The sequence below is a fragment of the Toxorhynchites rutilus genome, chromosome 2 (genome assembly GCF_029784135.1).
Source record: "Toxorhynchites rutilus septentrionalis strain SRP chromosome 2, ASM2978413v1, whole genome shotgun sequence".
Lineage (NCBI taxonomy): Eukaryota > Metazoa > Arthropoda > Insecta > Diptera > Culicidae > Toxorhynchites > Toxorhynchites rutilus.
The window spans coordinates 33,424,733-33,440,539 of NC_073745.1; the positions used below are offsets into that span (position 1 = coordinate 33,424,733).

General features: G+C 40.9%; 2 protein-coding genes across 6 annotated transcripts in view; one reads left to right on the forward strand and one right to left on the reverse strand.

The window, feature by feature from the left end:
* Window positions 1–15,807, reverse strand: part of LOC129770177 (beta-1-syntrophin) — a 652,823-nt gene that overhangs the window by 500,229 nt on the left and 136,787 nt on the right. The window lies entirely within an intron of this gene.
* On the forward strand, window positions 12,307–14,993 carry LOC129770175 (uncharacterized). Of its 4 annotated transcripts, XM_055772837.1 has the most exons (4): window positions 12,307–12,747; window positions 12,809–13,092; window positions 13,151–13,704; window positions 13,774–14,993. In XM_055772837.1, the coding sequence occupies exons 1-4, from the start codon at window positions 12,394–12,396 to the stop codon at window positions 14,952–14,954; spliced, it is 2,373 nt and encodes a 790-aa protein (XP_055628812.1). In that variant the 5' UTR covers window positions 12,307–12,393; the 3' UTR covers window positions 14,955–14,993. The 4 variants fall into 4 exon arrangements, with proteins under 4 accessions (XP_055628812.1, XP_055628814.1, XP_055628811.1 ...); XM_055772839.1 differs by having other exon boundaries at window positions 12,795–12,913; window positions 13,151–14,993; XM_055772836.1 differs by having other exon boundaries at window positions 13,151–14,993.

A 15,807-nucleotide genomic window follows, 5' to 3' on the forward strand; every position in this document is an offset into this window, starting at 1 on the left:
GTCCAACGTTAATTGGGGTATATCAGGGATATTAGCGCGCCACTCTTTGGCGCCCAGCGTTATTTGGGGTGTACCGGAACATTTGGAACGCCACATTTTGGCATCCAACGTTATTTAGGGTTATCCGGAAATATTAGTGCGGTGCATATTTGCAATCAAAAGTTTTGAGATTTTCCGGAAATATTTTTGGAAATTGGTATGCTACTTTTTGGCGCGCAACTGATTTTTTTTCGGAAATATTTTCAAATTTGTGTACTACATATAGGAGTTTATAGAAAAATAATACGTACTATTTTTTAAATTTATATTTATTTATTATAGTCTAGTGGAATTCGAGTATTTGTTTTACGTTGGAATATTTGTGGGAAATTGTATTGTGTGTGTGATATTTGTTTAAATTATTTTCTTCGTATATTATATATTCACTGTATTTTCTGTTAAATAAAAATTATTATATCTATTATTTATTAATTTATTATTATAATACTGCATTATTTCACAATGAGTTCGAAATTTCCGCACGCGGATCACCTTTACAATGATGAGGTGGACTACGAATTGATTATTAGAGGAAAATATGAGGAAACTAAAAGTGATTTGGAGACGAAATATAGGCTACTGAGAAAACTGTTTCATGAGGACATGAAGGAAAATAGAGAGTATTCTTCACGTTTCACAATCGATCAAGAGTTCGATCATATTGCGGGTAAAATTGATAGTTTGAGAAAAAGATTAGAAAAAGGAAATGATGAGAAATCTATTTCACGATTGAAACATTACGCGTTAAGAGTGTCTCGTAGTATTGCTGAAGATGCTCAATCACAACAGATGCGTAAGGAGCTTGGACAAGATATTAGGGAATTGATCAATAAATTCAGTACCAAGAAAAAACCTGAAATTAAATCACCTAATAAGGCGTACATATTTGAACCGCAAAGTGAAGTCCGAATAAGCGAGCATGAAAAAATGCAAAACGTAGAGCAGGAAAACGCAGCGTGCGGAGGTCAACCTCGAAGTCTGGAAAAGCATGACCAGAATAGAAACGATTCATCAACAACGGAACACACTAAAGTGTTCAGTGAGAGCCTCAAGCGAAGTCTCGGTGCAATTCCGAAAGAACAACGTCAGACACAGAGTGCAGAGCGTGTGGTAGGGAAAAGTGAGGAAGAAAAACAAATGTTAATTAACCGAATTGCGGAGCTAGAGCAACAGTTGTCGTTGATGCTGGGCTCTATGCAACAGAGGGAAGGACCAGTAAGGGAAAATTCGAAGCGAGTAGTAGAAAGTAATAAAACATTTGACCGAAGAGATCGTGACAATCAGGGAAGAAAAACCCCCGAACGAGAAACGAATATAAGAAATAGTCAGTCTCAATCGTTTGTCAGCGAACAGCGTAATATGAACCAGAAGGGTAGAATGGAGTCGGGCCCAGATTATATATACCAAACCGAACACCGAAATGTACCAGAACAGCGATATTCTAGTAGGAATGATAGCCGACGAAATGAGCTAGAAAGGCAACAGGCGGGCAACGCACGAACAGACCGTAACGCAACTGAAGTTCGTCGCGATCCCAGGAGGATGCACCACGATCGATTGAATTGGAATGATAGTTCAGAAGAGCGATCTGATGAAGAATATTACGATAGACAAAGATCACGTAGAATACCGAGAAATATTCGACAAATTACCGAATTGGAGATTCAGAACGTGGATCGCCGCATGGAAAAATGGCATCTTACGTATAACGGAGATTCTCGTCAACGATCGCTGGAGGATTTCCTTCACAAAGTCCAAAGGCTAGCACGCATGGATAGAGTATCAGAAGACGTTCTATTACAGCGCATTCATACGATCCTGAGAGGTGAGGCGTATGATTGGTATCTCTGCTACGCAGATGAGTTCATTGATTGGAGCGATTTCGAAGAGCGAATTCGATATATGTACGGCAACCCTAACAAGGACCAAGGTAACCGCCAGAAAATATATGAGCGGAAACAGATGCGAAGCGAATCATTCTTGTCGTTCAAAATGGAAATAGAACGACTGAATAAGTTGTTGACAATCCCTCTGGATCAGCGAAGAATTTTTGAAGTGATATGGGACAACATGCGTCCTCATTACAGATCGAAGCTAGCATGCAAGACAATCACCGACATGAGGAAGCTGGAATATTACGCTTATCGTATCGACGCGAATGATTCAACGTTAAGATACAACAGAGATGGACCGTCAAGAAGTTCCAATCAGGTTCACAACATCGAGATCGAGCGGGAATCCGACGATTCGTATTCAGCTTGTTCAGAAGAAGAGGAAGTTAATGTGGTCGATAAAAGACACGAGAGAGATCGACGATCTAGAGACGCTGCAAGAACACAACCACAAAACAATCAGGAAGTGAGACAGAGCGAGAGAAGAGAGAAGCAGACAGAGCCGCTATGCTGGAACTGTAGAAAACGTGGCCATTTCTGGAGACAATGTAGAGAGGAAAAAAGAATATTCTGCTACATTTGTGGGACACTGGGAGAAACTTCGATTTCTTGTCGAAACCATCCGCAAGCTAGGCAAAATTTTCGTAACAGACAGTCGGAAAACTAAGACGGGAGTGTAGAGAAGGGAACATCAGCATTCCGTCCAGCAGTTTAGTTCCCCAACCGACTATAACCGAGGAGACTTTTCGTAGCCTGTTAGAGATTGGTGTACACAGGGAAAATTGTCCCCATATAACTGTACATATTTTCAACCAGAAATACGATGCTTTGTTAGATTCGGGGGCAAGCGTTTGTGTGACCAGCATTACCGATATAGCAGAGAAAAATGGACTGACATTACAACCAAGTCCCCTTAGGATTGTAACAGCCGATAAAACCGTCCATGAGTGTTTAGGCTATGTTCAACTACCTATGGTTTTTCGAGGGATTACCAAAATTATTCCAACCTTGGTTGTTCCGCAAGTTTGTAGACCGCTGATATTGGGTTACAATTTTTGGAAGTCATTCGAGATTCAGCCAATGATTAAGGGTCCGAGAGGATTAGAGACAGTAATCACTGAGGAGAAGAGCAACAAAAGAGGATGCGAAATTGAGATGATTCAATTTTCGCTTTTGCCCATTGAATCACTACCAATGGTGAAACGAACAGATCCAGACGAGACATTAGACATTCCAGCTCTGGAGTTGCCAGAACCGTCCAAAGTCACACCAGAAACGATCGAAACGGAGCACGATTTAAATGAGATAGAGCGAAGTCAGTTGACAGATGTCGTGAGAAGATTTTCGTGCACGACAGAAAATCATTTAGGTAGAACATCTGTAATTCAACATGAGATCATCCTGAAGGAAGGAGCAGTACCACGACGACAACCGTTTTACCGGTGCTCTCCAACAGTACGAGCGGAAATGGACGCCGAACTTGAACGGTATAAGAAAATAGATGCCATCGAGGAGTGTACGAGTGAGTGGGCCAGCGCTTTGGTACCCGTTCGAAAATCGAATGGAAAACTCAGAATATGTCTGGATTCCCGAAAAATAAATGCCTGGACGAAGAAAGACTGCTATCCCATGCGGAATATGGGAGACATTTTCAACAAGCTGGGAAAGGCAAAATATTACTCAGTCGTGGATTTAAAGGATGCGTATTTCCAGATTCCACTTAAAAAGGAATCTAGGGACTATACGGCCTTTAGGACTTCTCAAGGACTATACCGGTTTAAGGTTTGCCCATTCGGGCTGACCAACGCGCCTTTTACGATGAGTCGTCTAATGGATAAAGTCATAGGGTTCGACTTAGAGCCCAACGTGTTTGTCTACTTGGACGACATAGTAGTAGCAACAGAGAGTTTCGAGGAACACCTTCGGCTCCTCAAACTAGTGGCCGAGAGGCTGAGTAGAGCGGATTTGACCATATCTTTGGACAAAAGTCGTTTTTGTCGAAAGCAGGTGACTTATCTGGGTTATCTTTTAACAGATGAAGGCGTATCGATTGATAATTCCCGAATATCCCCAATTCTCGACTATACACGCCCACGAAACATAAAAGATGTCCGCAGACTGTTAGGTCTTGCAGGGTTTTACCAACGTTTCATCTCGCAGTACAGCAAGATAGTTGCCCCGATATCGGATACGTTGAAAAAGGCAAAGAAGAAGTTTGAATGGACCGATGCTGCAGAAGAAGCATTTGGGAAACTGAAATCAGCTTTAGTGTCAGCTCCAATCCTTGGAAACCCGAGTTTCAAACATCCTTTTGTCATTGAATCAGACGCTTCGGACAACGCGGTAGGAGCAGCGTTGATCCAGGAAATAGACGGACAATCCAGAGTAATTGCGTATTTCAGCAAAAAACTCAGCAGCACTCAACGTAAATACGCCAGCGTTGAGAAGGAGTGCCTAGGAGTGTTGCTTGCGATAGAGCATTTCCGTCATTTTGTGGAAGGAACGCGGTTCAAGGTCGTGACCGATGCAAGAAGCTTGCTATGGCTTTTCACGATGGGTGTAGAGTCAGGCAACGCAAAGCTGTTGCGCTGGGCTCTCAAAATACAGTCCTACGATATACAACTAGAATATAGGAAAGGAAAAAACAATATCGTAGCCGATTGTCTCTCGCGATCAGTGGAAACAATATCTTCGTTGCCTGTGGACCATGAATATCGAAAGCTTGCTACTCAAATTCTAAATGATCCGGCGAAATTTCCTGACTTTAGAGTAATTGACGGAGAAATCTTCAAGTTTGTGAAAACCGACGGTAAAATAGAAGACGCGCGATTCCAATGGAAGAGCTACCCGCGAAAGGAGAAACGTGATGAAATAATTCAACATGTGCACAACCAAGCTCACCTCGGACCTGACAAAACATTAGCTTCTGTCAAGGAGCGTTACTTTTGGCCCTATATGAGCAGCGAAGTAAAACGATTTTGTCGAAACTGCATGAAATGCCAGACGAGTAAAGCGACAAACCAAAACGCAACCCCACCAATGACTATCCAGAAAAAAGTTGCCGAGTATCCATGGCAATTCCTCGCTATGGATTACGTAGGCCCATTGCCAGCCTCAGGGAGGAATAGAAATACGTGTTTGCTAGTCGTAACTGACTTGTTTAGCAAGTTTGTATTGGTACAACCATTCAGACAAGCGACCGCAGAATCGTTAACCCATTTCGTCGAAAACATCATCTTTCTATTGTTCGGGGTCCCGGAGGTTATAATCTCCGATAACGGTTCTCAATTCGTTTCGTCAAAGTTTCAAGAACTGTTAACCAAATATCACGTTTCACATTGGAGAACGCCGAATTATCATCCCCAGATCAACGACTCTGAGAGAGTAAACCGTGTGATAACGACAGCCATTCGAGCTTCAATTCAAAAGAACCACAGCGAATGGGCTAATAATATTCAGCACATAGCCAACGCAGTACGAAACTCCGTACACGATGCCACCCACTACGCCCCATATTTTATTCTTTTTGGACGAAATATGGTTTCCGATGGGAGGGAATACCGCCAGCTTAGAGACTCTCAGACAACTGACAACGTGAACTTGGAAAATGAAGAAAGAGAGAAACTGTACGAAGACGTCAGAAAAAACTTACGTTCTGCCTACGAAAAACACTCAGCATACTACAATTTGCGTTCAAATGCTAATTGTGCGTCCTATAAAGTGGGAGAGCGGGTACTGAAAAAGAACACCGAACAGTCAGATAAAGGGAAGGGTTTTTGTGCCAAACTGGCACCCAAGTATATACCAGCCGTTGTGAAAAGAATAGTAGGTTCTCATTGCTACGATCTAGAAGACCTGAGTGGGAAAAGATTAGGCATCTTCAATTGCAAATATCTCAAGAAATGTTGCTATTCTAACGACCTTCTACCTCAAAACTCAACCTCCAAATAAACCAAAATGTTATAAAGCTATGAACCTCTCATTTTGAGTAGAGACAAATGCATCAGGATATCTATCTCTGGTGCAATAAAAACATATCTCCACCATTCCATGACCGCGTAAAATCAAGACAAATGCAGGCGGGAATGGTTGGAATATTAAGCTCATACTTGTTTCTTCTGATAAGTAAACCTTTTCCGAACTAGTTACTGCTGCCAAGCGATCCCCTCGACCAGAAGTTATAGTGAGTCCATGGTGTTACACATCAGGACGTTGATCTACCAATCCAGAAACTCAGAGCCCATGTGGCGTTGACGAGTAGTACTGTTGAAGGAAGCAATGAAGCGCGAGTTTGTGACCGGGGATTCACAGATGATGACCGATGTAAGACTCAGAGTTTAAGCGAAAGCAAAACTATGACGAGCAAACTAGTTAATCGAGCGGGTAAAGGTAACTGGTTTGACGCAAGGTTGAAATTAGAAGAGAACAATAAGGAATTAGAAATCACCAAAGAGATAAAACAAAACCTGATGAATGTGGGGGAGTAAATAATGTTAGTCGGTAGTGCACATCGAGTCTTACTCACTATATTAGTAAGGCTAACCTACCGTTTTATTGTACATAGCTAGTCCCTGTCCTTATACACTATTTAATATTTATTCAGAGTTATGTACATTGGAATTATTTATTTAGCAGTTAATTATTTACATTATTTATTTGTGATGTTTATCGTTAACTGTTATTATTTATTTATATAGTTGGTAGTTATAGTTGGTGTTACTTATTGGAAAATTATTTATTTACATTATTTATTTATCTACTATTTATATTAGGGTTAGTTATACATAGAGATTGTTTGTTGGAGATTATTTATTTATATTTTTGTTATTTATTTACCATATATTTATTTATTTATTTAGAGATTAGTTGATGTAGATTTAACTTATCTATGGAAATATTCGTTTCAGTAATTGTTGTTCTTCTAGATATAATCCTTGGAAAATACAAAATGCAGCAACATTTCCAGTCATCCTTCTCTTTCTTGAAAAGTCATCAAAATACCTAAAAAAAAAAAACAAATCAATCAGAATCGGTTGTGAAACCCACCTTTCATTGGAAGTCAACTCTCCTTTCTTCCGTAGTGTCGTCTCGTGTAAAGGAAATTTCTTCAAAACCAGAAAGTCAGTCATCTTCATCATTATAAATGTTTCGTCCTTCCTGTCCAGTTTCTTCTTTCGTCCTTTTTCTATGATTTGTTGATTGGTTGATATGGTTTTAGATTAAATTACCGTACATATATTTCAAGATATGCCCTATAAATGCAGTATTTTCATGAAAATTACCTTCAATTTCCTAAAATAGCACGAGCACCACACAATACACTTCATTGGTTTTTGTTTACTATCGTATTTGACGTTTGTCGGAGTTCGGTGTTAGTTCAGTGGATGAAATGTTCGTCCAATCGTCTGAAATAATTCATACGATTTGAAATATTTCACGTGCCTAGAATATATGCTCTAGGGTGGAAATGAATATTGTTGGGTGGAAAAGAATGAATTGGGAGGATTATGGTGTTCATGTTTGAGGTAATATTTCGTGTTGCGCCTGAAACGGCTGAGTTTTCTTTTAACCGATGAAATCTTCGGTGTTGAGAACAAATGTAAAGATAAATTATTCTTTGGAGAATTGATGAGTCGTTATTTACTTGAGATACCTTTCCAACAGCGAGTTTGGAGTAGTCTCTGGATAGACGATGGGAGTATGTTGCGATTCATATTTAAATCTGTGAGAGCATTTGTTATAAGGAATTTGGAGAAACGTTTGATTTTTGCGAACTACCACTGTAACAAAGATGACGAACTCAAACGATTTGTGTATTTACTGTTTTGTATTAAATTCACATCTAGTGTATATATTGTAAATAGTACGTATAGAATTAGGTTTACTTGTTTGTTTGGGATTTGGTAGGTGTGTTAATGGATTGGATGTTTGTTTAGGGATTTAGAGGGATGTGCCCTTACGAAAATTTGGTTGTTTCTCTCAACCAAATTTTCGTAAAAGAAGTCGGGTGTTATGTAGCAGTCGTGCTACAAGTTAGGAATATTTTCCGGAGGGTAGCAGTCCAAATAAAACGGACTGCTATCTATCACATCTTGCACACAACGATGTGCATAAGTTGTACACAATCGTTGTGTGGTTGGACGCAAGCGCAGCGAATCATGTTCCGTCACACATATACATTTCAAGGTTGAGTGGACGAGGTACCTCGCAATTGGGTCACTTATGCGCGGCTTAGCGAGAGTTCCGAGTCAGGTTTCGAGAGGCGATTCTGAAGCTCGCGAGAATGCTGACTCAACCTGACTCATGAGAGCGGACAATCTTTTCTTTGCTCTGTTTCGAACCGTGGGCTGGGGGAAGTTCGCGGATTTGAATAGAACATTATTTGCTTTAGCAAATATTGTTCTCCGGGGGCAAAGATCAGGCACTAATTGTGTTCTGAGGAACTGGGGATTTTTGCTCACCCATTTCAACCTGATTCGTGGAACAGACAGGAGTGCGTGATATTTTTCGTTGTCGCGTCGCGGTGTGTTTAGCCTTAATGGTGATTAGGAATTTAAAATAATAATTCCTCAGTGTTTTGTGTTGTGTGAAATATTTCCAAAAGCCGTTCGACGGCTTTTTTTATTAGGATTTAAAAATCCAGAGTATCTCGGCTGACCGGAACCGCTATTCCCGGTTTTGTGCTCGGCGCACCGCAACATCACCTCGTACCATCGTGGACCGCACTTCTGACCCCACGTGTTGGGTTGGAATTCCCGACAAGAGCGTTGTATAGTCGGAAGGAAGCTGCTACGATACTACAGCGCTTCAGGCAGAGCCTGCAAACGCGTGAGTACCTAACCCTTAATATACATGGCCATGTGGGTGGGTACTCTTTTTCTAAATTGAAATCAAATTTGAATGAAGTGATCACGAAGCAAAGCATGGCAGTGCGGATGAATAGATGCCGGTTCGTCGTTGATATATAGGGATTAGATTAGGGAAATGTATGTATAGAATAGGTTATAAAATATATAATTGATGTTAGAGAAATGTGTTAGTTGATTTTTTTGAGGATATTGTTGTGTTTGGAGGAAACCGTTTATCGAGCTTCGCGTCGTCTTCTTTGTAGATTTTTGTTTGTACTCCAAGTGTGGACTGCTTGGGATTCTCAGTCCATCTCGGCTCGTGTTTCTCAAGCGAACAAGGGAGGTTTGGGCAGCAGGAGGAACCAGGGGAAGACGCATTGGTGTGCGTATCAGTGCCCCCGGTAGAAACCGCGAACTTTCTCCCATTTGGTTGTTGGGAACAGAGCGAAGAAACGAGAACGCGTGCCGGTGTAGGAGTCGGGAAGGTCAGCTATTCGTGTGTTTCGGGATCAAATCAAGAACCCGCCCTGAGGTCGGAATTCTTGCCGGGCAGACAGCGAGTGAGTGGCCCTCTTACGAGGTGGCGCTTAAGCCACTCACTTTGAATCCCGTGTGACGGAACCAGTAGCTGCGTTTCCAGCGCGCTACAACATACGCCTTACACTTAGGATGTCCTCAACACTACAATTGATGTTCAACAAGGAAAAACTAGATTGCAGCAAATGATGCAAGTTCTCCTCTGCTGCTTTGATTATATTGGTCACCAACAGATTTCCTTCAAGGTTAGCTTGCTTCAGGGCATTTAATTCAAAGTTTAGCTCCTCCAAATTATGTTGATTAGTGATACAGTCTATTTTGACCGATTTCACATCGTTTTTCAGAGAAACAATATCATCTTTGTGATTGGCAATTACAGTTTTCACAGCTTCAAATTCTTCGGAAATGAACTGTTGCGATGCCTTGATGTTTTCCATTTCATTCTCGAGTTTTATCACAGAGTTTCTAATTTGGGTAGATATTTCATCGATTCTAGCATTCGTTTTATCACTAGCTTCGAGTATATCTTTTCTTATCAGGTTATGTAATTCAGCTAATGATATTTTCACTTGGTCTTCATCACCCAATGAACCAACATCAGACCCACTATCATTATCCTTGTGACTATGAGCGGTGTTTCTGGTATTTACTCGAGATTGTTTATTCCGCTGTGCATCCATACTATCAATTTCACTCGGAGAATCACTCATTTGCCGTTTATTTTTATTACGTTTAGTCATAGTAGACAGTACATATACACTAGAAGCACTAGCAATACAACAGCAGCAATACAACAGTTTCGTGGAGTAGAACTAGTAGTCGTAAATCCGACAAATCTGTCTTGGAACGTAATTGAGTGCCGACTTCGTTTGTTCTTTTCAGATAAAGTTAGATCACTTTCGGGACAATAGCTCTTGTTTATAATTCAGTCAAACCGAAACCAATTTCTATATTAGTATAGATATAGCTACGACTTCACTTATTCTTTGAAAATTTGAAAATTTGAAAATCTGATAGAGGGTCTATAGAACTTCCACTTGATCAAACTTACAAACGATTTAAGCGCGAATATACCAATGTTCAAGCTATTTGACTTTCGCGCGTTCGTGATCACAACCTTCCCGGTCGGCTATTACTAATAGTTTCCACTTTCGAACAACGATCAACTTCGCTAGCGCATATATTGAATGGACTAAAAACGCGTATCATGATGTAATTTTCGGTCATATGGGAATTCATTTTTCAGAATATTTTTACATTCCTTCTGAGTTTTCCGGAAACTTTCCGATTTTGCTCTCCACTATAATGGTCTACAGGAAGAGACGAACACAACAAAATAAAGAAGGCTAAAATCGGATCATCCCTCCTTCGAGGCCCGCTTACGAACATATTTGGCCTTCAATTTTCATTTATATAGATAGATATAGGCTAACAGTGCGAGGTTGAAGGGATGCTCAAGGACTGGGATGAAACGGTTTCCGTTTTCGCTCGGATGTAGTCAATCTCAATATTACTCAAAGTTGTTCAATTAACCCTTTCATTACGGCAGTGTGCTCCACCACAGTGCTACACGGAATACTGCACCGAAAAGTATGCACATCGCGCTGGTATGATCGAAGAGCAGTATGAATTTCATGACGTCTATAGACGTCGCTTGTACACACAGCTCGTCAGGCGGATGTCGTTTATAGACGACGCTCGTAACGAAAGGGTTAAAGCTTTGAGAATCAACTCATTGTCGTTTGCTAAAAGATACCACTCTAGTAGAGTCATTTTTAAGGGAATTAGCGACGCACATTTTGCACCGTATGTTTGCTAAAAAATGATTCGCTTGGCGGCGGCAGCGCTAATTCGGTTTACTTGGTTTGTCGTCGGCTGTTCTCGATATTCTCTGAAAATTACAATTACACGTTTTACCAATCTCATCGATAGTTCTCAGAGGTTCTCGACTCTGTTCCCTCACTGTCATGAAATTTTGAAGGATAGTATAGATACATTTAATGCAATTTTTCATTCATCGTGAGGAATCGTATTGTCTGTTTCGTCTGCAATGATTTCAGGGCAAAAGTACGTATGAAATCATGAAAAACGCTGACGTATACAATTTATTGTTACCAAACAAAACACCAATAGAATGCAAAAGATACTGAAGTACTGTCGTCGGCCACTGAGCGATACTATGCTCACGACATCACTGCAATGCGACCTATTTTGCGCACGTAATCACTGTGGTGACACCGGCAGTTAGGCGCTAGTTTGCGCACATAACCATTATTACTCAAAAAATAGGTCTAACGTCATGTGTATTGATATGAACTAAATATTTTTATTTATGTATTAAAACTATGGAAAAATGTAATACGATGAGTCAAATATCTTTGATGTGATAAATAGAGCCTCTCATTTCTCAAAAACCTGTGAAATATTGTTGTATCCAAAAAGTCTGCAACAAAAATAAAAAGAGTTTTACAGATATGTCTGTAAATTTACAAACATATCTGTTAATCTGGCATCTCTGGTGGTCTGAGAATTTATTGCAAGAAATCGCTTGAAAAAATCCATAAATTAACTTGAAAATGAAGTGGATTGAGTCCGCACCACTTAGGAAATGACCATTTTCATTGGCACCCTAGTGAACCTAGTCCTACGTCAGAATTGAAATGTGTATATCGGACGTGACAGGCGTAACGCTTTCTTACCACTCTAAGCAAGTATATCAGTGATGCCATTTTAGAGAGTTATTCGTCTGAAAATCGGTACAAATGTGCGCGTAAATCCTGTATTAATTATTTTCGTCTTCACTGTGCATCCACACAATGGATTAAAGTCTTCATTGACTCAGAACTTCTTCCATTAACAGGAAAGGAGAACTTGATAATCCCATTTTCACGCAAAAAAGCACACTTTAAGACCCACAAAAACGAAAAACTCCGTCCAAATCACAGCAACTCTTGCGAAGTATCACGCTCCCCTCACCAATGAACCCGCAACAGCAAGTGAAAACAATAACCGTTTCCCCATTACATTGGTCGTCGGCATGGATTCTGGTACTCTCGCTGGTGACGGTCCAATCCCAGATGACCGAGCGACACTTGCAAAGCTCAAGCTTCGTCTATCACAAGAAGCCGGGAACATCCAACATGGTGGATTGCGATACCAATGGAATGATGTGCACGGCTCAGGAGAAATACTGTGGCGCCTTCCACATTGGCAACAACTATTTCGTGACCGGAGCGCATTGCCTGGTGGCCACGGATGGAAACATCCGCGATCCGTACGAGCTGGACATTGTCGGAGTTGGCCTCACGGAAGTTAAATTTGTGATGCATAAAAATTACGCGCCACGTACCGGGAATGACGTTGCGTGGGTTAAAATTGTGAAACCAATTGGTGTGAATGATTACATTTTAGTCGCTGATATTCACCCGTATGTAAGTATTCTTCAAGGTTTCAAGTCATTACCTCTGAAAAAAAAAAGTTTTTTGAGCATAGAAATGTCAAAATTTTGCCCTCGAACTTCACGATCCAAATGCGCAAGGACTGCGATCCGGATTCCGATGGATTGCTGAGAACTATGGTAGAAAACATAGCTACAAAGTAAGGAACCATAGACCGGCTGGTAGGACATTTCGTTACCGTCGTGGGCATACAAACGCAGAAATTGTGACATTTTGCAATACGGTTAAAGATAAGGACAAACACGAATTGCACTACATTTTTATGGGATTTCGTGATGGAGAATTATTTCAGACCGATTGCCACGTAGCGAAATGCTCGTACATATCACGCGGCTTCCGATTGATGTTTGGTGCCTTACTGAGTTTATTTTTTCAGGTATATTTCGCCAGAAAACATGCAAGCACCTCCAGTGGCTGACATTGGAATCACAACTATACCAGTAACAACCGAAGTGATTGTGATCAGCAGCTCCGAAGAAAACGAACCTAACGCGGGAAGCTCCAGGTCGGATTCCGCTAGCTCGGGTTCGAATTCCGTCGAGAGCAATCCAAATGTTGTCGAAAAAGATCCCAATAGAATCCCAATAGTTGACCGGAATTCAAATTTCGTGAACAAATATCGCGAATTTGTCAATTCTTTTCCGGATATTACCGGTTCAAGTCCAGGCATCATCGCGCAAGAACCTAAGTACAACCTATCAGGCCCGAACTACACCATACCGCATCCGAGCTACGAGAAATCTGCTCCAGTTCCCGGTCGTTCAGGTCCGAAACACTTTGTGAACAAGGATTTAGAGTATGTCAACTCTGAGTCGGACTCCAGTAACTCAGATTCCACCAATTCCGATCCAAAATTGCCCGATCCGGGTCCGATTTCTGTGAATTCAGTTCCGGATTTAGATAGAGCAAGACCGGATCACTTGAAACGAGGTCCGACTTTCGTCCAGCCTCATCCAACCTACAACATATCAGGTCCTGATTTTAAGCAATCTCTTCCAGATTTTGTGAACAAAGATCTTGAGTACATCCACTCTGAACCATACTCTGAAAACTCTGGTTCGAACGATGTCGAGGATTTGCATTACGTCCAATTGGATCCTGGTCCCGGTATTGTCGATTCAGACTCGAACATCGTCAGTTCTGACGCCAACCCGGACAACAAAGAACCTAGCAAAGATGAACGCTCGCGGGAGTTCTCCGCAAATGACACAGTTATCGACCTTTCTACGGTACCACCAAAAGAAGCAGAAGTTGACAGTGTTGTCGATGAGGCTAACGAATGCGAAGATGATGAGGACAAAGGTGATGACGATGGAGACGAAGACGATGGTGATGGTAAACATTTATCACCAGTCAAAGCAGCACCCCAACGAATTGCGGCAGTGTCTGGTTTTAGAACGCGATCTCCCGTCAGAATCGATCATTTCGGTATTGCAACCGAACAACCCTGGTTGCAACTGTGGAAACAGCGAATGTCATCATATTTTGTCAAGCGCACACCAGAGGTTGCGAGATCCGCAGGATACAAACCACCGGAAGAGAAACCCATTAAACATTCAATCCGCCAGTTCGTCACCAGAGTTCGTCCAACAGCTGCCCAGAAGCCTTTACTGAGATCGTACGAGAAAGTTCCCATAAGCCTGGAAATTGTTGTAGATATCGATTCTTCCAAAGAGAATGAAGAAGTGTACAAGGAAGATGTTATTCGGATAACAGAAGAAAATATCACCAACATCCCACTGGTGATCCCGGACATGCTCAACTCACCAACTGATCTTCCGGATGTTTTAGATCAAAATTTTGACAAAGAACCCAAACTTGGGGAAGCCAATGAAGATGAAGTCGACACGCGTGAGCTTCCCAGAAGTTTCGAATGGCCGCCAACGTTCTCCGATAAGGACGGTCTAGAATACTTCGACACTCGTGTATTTTCTGACCAAAATCGGGGGCATTTTGGGACAAACTTCACCCCCAATTTGGTACCATGTGATTACACGCAAGAGCAGGATGTACACAGAATCAGGACACTGTCGTACAAAGTTACGAAGATCAAAGGCCCGAGCAGTGCAACTGGAGAGAACCTGACACGGCGGATCAGCGGATCCGCTTCACCAAAGGAGTCTAGCTTACTATATGGGAGGCTTACTGTCGCAATAGTGGTTGCGGTTGCAATATTGTGAATCAAATTATGGAATAGAATCTGTTTTATTTTAGTAAAACCGTCAAACAATTCCCAGTATATTTTTTTAATCATTTTTTCAATTCGAAAAACAAGCAATAATCTTCATAATTTAAAAGTGTAGCATGCGAAAATTTAAAATTGAATAAACATTCTTCTGGTGAAAACAATTTCATTAGTGGTTTCAGAACATACCCAAGCATCCGGCATCCGCTCAATATTTTCACTCTGAGAAAATAATATCATTCAAAATTCACTCCAATATTTTTTTGACGTATGACTAAGTCTTTCAGTTGGCAATTTTAACGTTGAAAATCATTTCCGCTATGGACGAATTTTGATGATTCGCATACCAATCATATCGGGAGATTTATTTGATATGCTATGTATTACCATTCCCTAATCCGTGAATGGTTTAAATTAATTAAAATTGGAAATACTCCCTTTTTCCAATACACCTATTCTGCTCATTCGCGTGCTTACCTACCCGTACCATAAATAACTCTGTTTCGATTACATAATGCACAATGGTCCAGGAGATGTAATTAAGTGGAAATTAGTATTTAGAACTCGCCAGTTGTTATCTAGACAAAAACTGCCGTAGACAAAGTTGTTACATACAATAGAGCGCTCATTTTTATGTTATCAAAAATAGGGTAACCAAAATTGTCGATGAAATAAAAAATATAACTTTTTTATCCTTATAGATAGAGGTAAACATAGTTCGACAATGTGTGGTCCTAGTTATTGGAGACATCTTTGTAGAACAATTTTTTTTTCTATCTCTTTCAATAACCGATATAGCGCCTTTTTTCTAAGTTGCGTTAGGGTCAGCACGAAAAAACTGTTTTTTT

Bases quoted from the DNA above. Each gene is read 5' to 3' on its own strand.
- LOC129770175 (XM_055772836.1), top strand. From the start codon at position 12,394: ATGACCGAGCGACACTTGCAAAGCTCAAGCTTCGTCTATCACAAGAAG. The intron at 12,748-12,808 runs GTAAGTATTCTT...TTTTGAGCATAG, and splicing joins TCGCTGATATTCACCCGTAT to AAATGTCAAAATTTTGCCCT. The intron at 13,093-13,150 runs GTACATATCACG...TTATTTTTTCAG, and splicing joins TGCCACGTAGCGAAATGCTC to GTATATTTCGCCAGAAAACA.